Source organism: Priapulus caudatus, unplaced genomic scaffold (genome assembly GCF_000485595.1).
Source record: "Priapulus caudatus unplaced genomic scaffold, Priapulus_caudatus-5.0.1 Scaffold2513, whole genome shotgun sequence".
In the NCBI taxonomy this organism is placed as follows: Eukaryota; Metazoa; Priapulida; class Priapulimorpha; order Priapulimorphida; family Priapulidae; genus Priapulus; species Priapulus caudatus.
The window spans coordinates 1-5,951 of NW_014579574.1; the positions used below are offsets into that span (position 1 = coordinate 1).

Sequence of the window (5,951 nt, forward strand, 5' to 3'; positions counted from 1 at the left end):
AATAAGTTCAGGGCGTTAAATTAAATAAATTCGAAATCGCTTTTCTAGACGAAAACCTAACGCGCCAACCAAAAAAATTAGCAATTACGACCATTGGATTTATTCTCGCCCTACGTGCAGAGTCGAAAGGCTTCTGCAATCGCCAGAACTGCTCAATTGACCGATTATCCGGCTTTCTGTAGTACCCAGAGGGCTTCGAGTAGTTAGTTCTACATAGAGGGCAGCGAATTGGATGAAAAGGTGCGACGAGGTGGCGCTGTTCGGGCTTCGCGCGTATATCCGGGCTGCAGATCGTCTAGAAAAAAAAATATTTTGTCATAAAATATAAGCGGAACCAAAAAAATTCAATGAATAAAATTAATTTTATTTTTAAACCTCTTCTTTGATATGACAATCATCAACCAATCATCAATCAGTTCAAACATAATGTGCCAGTCTGTAAAAACAAACTTGGTTGTACCTTCCGAGAACAAACGGGGTTAGTGTCAGGTAGCTTGTTCCTTATAATTTACATATATAATTATATTATATAAGGTTATACTCATCAGTAACAGCAACCAAGCACCTTATTGACATGGGGCGACATCTAGTGGTTGTAAATGGAGAATATATTCACCAACGTGACATCACATGAAAGTTCGACCAGTCTTTGACTAACCTTTCTCTCAGTTTAGTTTGAAAAAATAGAGCTGTAGTCAGACTTGACATTTCATTTTTTAACCCCACGAGGCTCTCGAAATAAACACAACCCTTAAGTCCAATTTCTACAGGAACCTGATACAGATTCGCGATGATATAGTATCTTGACATCATTTGGTTTTGTCTCCTTCTCCGTCTTTTTTGCTGCCGTCGCCGCCATCGTCACTTTTCTCGTCGTCATCATCGTCATCATCATCATCCTCCTCAGAGTCATCGTCATCACTGTCGTCGTCATCATCGTCAGCATCAGCCTGACGACCTGCAGGAGAAGAAACAGAATTTACAATCGGCTTCCAAGAGCGACACAAAAACAAGGAAACGACCAAAAACAACGTTTCGTATCTCGACCGCGAGTAGAGATGAAGAGAGGCGAGTCGCCATGCCACGATCCAAAATGATCCAGACACGCCACCTGGCGCGAACGATCGTATGCACTGATGCGCCACCTGGTGACTCACCTCCGTAGCCGCCGAAGCTGTAACCGCTGAATCCCGAAGCCCCGTCGTTGTCATCGTCGTCTCCTCCTCCTCCCCATGGACTGTTGTACTCCAGTCCCATCGAACCGGCCTGTCTTCCGTACGACATCGACCGAGCTGCGAGAGAACGTGCGAGAGAGAGAGCGGATGCTGTGAGTAACGCGACGCGAATCACTGATAACGCCGTCGTCGTCGTCGACTTCAGATCCGAAGGTCCAGGGTTCAAGTACCCTCGTGTGAGTACCTCTGTCGTGCGATTACCTCTGTACTGCGATTACCTCTGTACTGCGATTACCTCTGTACTGCGATTACCTCTGTACTGCGATTACCTCTGCTACGCCATTACTATCGTACTGCATTCTTCTGTACTGCGTTATTTACCTCTGTACTCGATTACTCTGTTACTGCAATTACCTCTGTACTGCCGATTACCTCTTGTACTGTATTTACCTCTTACGCGATTTAATCTGTACTGCGATTACTCTGTACGCGATTACCTCTGTCTGCGATTACCTCTGTTACGCGATTACCTCTGTACTGCGATTACCTCCTTACTGCCATTACCTCTTACTGCCGATTACTCTGTTACTGCCGATTACATCTGTACTGCGAGTACTCTTTACTGCCCGATTACTTCTGTACTCGATTACTTCTGTACTGGCATTACCTCTGTACTGCATACCTCTGTACTGCGATTACTTCTGTACTGCGTTTACCTCGTGTACTGCATTCACCTCTGTACTGCGATTTACCTCTGTACTGCGATTACATCTTACTGCGATTACCTCTGTACTGCGATACCTCTGTACTGCGATTACCTCTGTACTGCGATTACCTTCGTACTCGTACACTCTGTACTGCGATTTACCTCTGTACTCCGATTTACCTTCTGTACTGCCGATTACCTCTGTACTCCGATTACCTCTGTATGCGATACATCTGTTACTGCGATTACCTCTGTTACTGGATTACTCTGTACTGCGATACCTCTGTACTCATTTACTCTCTGTACTGCGATTACCTCTGTACTGCGATTACTTCTGTACTGCGATTACCTCTGTACTGCGATTACCTCTGTACTGCGATTACCTCTGTACTGCGATACTCTGTCGTGCGATTACCTCTGTACTGCGATTACCTCTGTACTGCCCGATTACCTCTGTACTGCAGAGACCTCGTCGTGTCCCCACCTACACTTTGTCTCGATTTTTTTCCCGCTCGTACCTTCTACAGGATAATGGTTTTATTGCCTACCGCCGTGAGGCTAACACCTCACTGCGCAATAACGATTACTTCCTTCTAATAAAGTTTATCCAGTTAGATCCAAAGTAAGTTAAAAATAACTTACACTGACGAACTAAACTTATGTTGATCTAACTTAGATAAAACTTTATTAGCGTGTGAACTATAAGGATCAGATGAAATATTCGAGACCTTTATCGTTATTCGAAACCAAAGCATCGCAGAAGCGAAAGGCACTACGCTGGAGAGGTACGGCGTGAATTAGCAGCTTCCCAGTGAAAATATCTCATTTCTTATCTACAGTAAGTAGATCGCCGTTTCCTTCTATTTCCACAATCTAGTAAAATTATCAAGGTATCTCTCGTTTCCCGACGATTAAGACAGCTACTAATCCGTCATCCAATATTAACCCGGTCCCCCGTGCCCATAACGCGCGCCCGTGATACGTGCCACAAATCAGCAAAGGCACGTAAAACATCAAACGAACAATGTGTTTAGACTCGCTTCTTGCCATTCTGATTTTCTCAATTATAGAAGGCTGCCGAAGCTTGACAAAGACCGATTAATTTTCCGCACGACGGCTCTCGCCGGAACTTTAACGCGTGTACTCACTCACATGCTCAGGTCCTTGTGTCCTGCGTATCGTACCGCACTCGACAGGAATGACGCTGTCCTTTCTCGTACTTTAAGCCTTGCGCTCACGTGATCCCACAGCAAGCACGTCGGCCAACAAGCAACGTCTATCGTCCATTCTACTTCCAAACTCTCGCTCCTAATCTCCTATTACGGTGGACAGCGAGGAGAACGAACGGCCGCATTCCAATTTGTTCGAGACGTTCAACCATGTGTATTCGACAAATGAATAAAATCTCAACTAGCAACGTCTTCGAATACAATCAGGCATAGGCCTAGCTCTTTCGCGTGAGTCAGTTAAGTTGTACTCATGCACTGTGCTTGCTCTCTATGATTCCACTTGCTTTACGTCCCATATAGGGCGGATAACATTTTCGACATCTACGAACAAATCGGGCGAACGAATTAAATTCGTATTCTCGGCGGGTCCACTCCATAGCATAAATACTACACACAATTTATGGAACATCGATTAAGCAATCGTTACGAGAATTTTTTTTAACATTTAAAATATAAACAACTATTACTAGAATATTCCTGTAAATGACTACTATGCATCTCAACAAGAATATTGGCCTAATTATGCAGACAAAACCTGAAACAATAAAATGAAATAAGCAATGTAAAGCCCAATAAAAAAACATGTAGTAAATACTACGCTTGCGGCCTTTTGATAACATATAAATGATTGTAGATATTTAATACGAACTGACACACCCGCCCTTCTATTAATAGTACAATTAACTTAGCTTTATATTTAATTGAAAACTTAAAACAGAAAAAAGCCTTACAATCTTGTATGTTTCCGCTCCCCAACACTGACACTTGCCTATTTCAAACTGGCTCGTCCTCACAGAGAAGTTGTTCCCAGAAGCAGCACTTAAACACACGCCACCTGCAATAGAACGTGCGGTTCGCATTGACACAGTCAATCTCATTGCCAAGTACCTCACTGCTCTTCGATCGCTTGTTCGTGTGAGTAAAATGACTGCAGGGTTGATATATATTTATAAGATACATGTTCCTATCGCATGCAATACTATGCATAGTGCAATTCATGCAATATGTGGAGGAAGAGGAGAGCGACTGAGATAGAGAAGGGCCGAAGATCAGAGAGCAGAGAGGAGAGAGAGATTAGAGAAGAGCAGAGAGAGAGAGAGAAGAGAAAAGAGAGAGAGAGAGAGAGAGAGAGAAAGAAAGAGAAAGAGAGAGAGAAAGAGAGAGCGAGAGAGAGAGAGAAAGAGGGAGAGGGGAACAAGAAAAATTCGAAAAGGAGTGAAGGCGATGAGGTAAAACAACTGACCATGCTCCCAGACCCCTCGTTCGCACTCCGCGCAAACAGCATCCCGGAGTATGCAGCTGCATGCATGAGTCGACAAGCACTTCCTCCCGTGACACACCCAAGCCTCGCAAAAATCACAGATCGCCCCCTGAAAATAAAATCCGTGAGAAAGGTGCAACATATGGTCAGGAGTGAATAATAGAGTGAATAATATCTCTACTATTCACTCCTGATATGGCAATACGGCCTTATGTCCCACCGGGAGACCAAGAGGATAAGGAGTAAGAAGAATATGGTAATATAGAGGCGTCATGTGCCAGTCGCTTCCTGCCGAAACACACAAAAGCTACTGATCACGTTCCTGCTCTGTTACTAACTCTCTTACCATCCCTCATGCTACCCCTTTTTTCCTTCTTTTCTTCGTCATTTCCTCCTTTGAGGGAATGACTGTGAGCTATAGATAATAGCATGAATACGGCGGATATATACACAAATTACATATAATAAACATATTACATATAATAAACAACGTATGTAGGTACATGTATGCGGATATGCTTACCACCATGGCCATCCCCGTTGAAAACTGTCCTGGGTGTTTTATAACACAATCTCCCGTTTTCTGCATACACTTTTGTTTACCTATAATTACCATAGTATTAGTGTAATTGCATGAGATTTAGATTTTTGCATTTTTATAATAGCAATCATCAAAAATGTGAATTCAATCACTTGTGCATATTTGATAAATGTAGGCTAGATCTCTATTTAGCTTGTAAAATTATTATATAAAAAATTGTTGAATAACGCACAATTAACTACAGACGATATTGATAAATTTATTTAATTAACCTCTTTTTATATGCATAAATTACCTACCACATTGGGCGCACACTGGCAGCCTTTGCACGCTACTACAAAAGTAGCAAAATGCTCGATTCTTCTGTTTCCTACAAATGATCATTAAACAACTTTTCGAATATTACGAAATTGCTCGAAACCTCAAAATACAATAAATGTAATTGCTATACTATTAATTCTTTACAATATAATATATATATAAATTATATATACAGGGGTTCTTATACATAAGAGGCACAGTGGCGCACCGCCGTTGTCAAATTTAACATCGCCGTTGTGAAAATGTTCCTGTATTTACTGATAAGTAAATCCTGTATCTATATACCTATAAGTATATCAATACATCCTGTATTTGAATCCATCATATATGCATTTTTTTCCCAAACTGGCCATTACCGCCTTTGTCTAATTTTCCCTGGCCTCAGAAGAAACCCATATTATATGTATATATATATATATATATACATATCAATATACTATATACACTATAATATAAGTATATATTATATCATTAATATACATATACAATTAATGAAATACAGTTATAAATCTGAAGTGCTGCTCTTCTGCGCTCTTCACTTACCTCTTGCATTTATCGCCACTCCTGAAACAATAACAATAAAGAGCTGCATTGTGAAATTTTGACATTTTTCGTGTTAATGGATTGTCACATGAATGACGTCTATATATAACTAAGAACATTGTGTATTACAATAGAGTAATTATGGCAGTTATATTGTCACAGGGCATTTTGCGCA

The 5,951-nt window shown here is 41.4% G+C and overlaps 1 protein-coding gene and 1 long non-coding RNA gene across 2 annotated transcripts in view; both read right to left on the reverse strand.

Moving 5' to 3' along the window:
• Positions 1-343: 343 nt before the first annotated feature.
• Positions 344-5,951, reverse strand: part of LOC106818775 (zinc finger protein 330 homolog) — a 16,053-nt gene continuing 10,445 nt past the window's right edge. The window contains 2 exon segments of the mRNA XM_014823451.1: positions 344-958; positions 1,158-1,292. Of these exon segments, the coding sequence (XP_014678937.1) occupies positions 810-958; positions 1,158-1,292 (284 nt within the window). The 3' untranslated portion in view covers positions 344-809.
• On the reverse strand, positions 3,919-5,798 carry LOC106818776. Its single transcript, XR_001395293.1, has 5 exons — positions 5,777-5,798; positions 5,212-5,282; positions 4,895-4,974; positions 4,354-4,480; positions 3,919-3,945 (listed from the first exon to the last, which is right to left on the reverse strand). It is a non-coding gene; the product is annotated as an uncharacterized LOC106818776 (long non-coding RNA).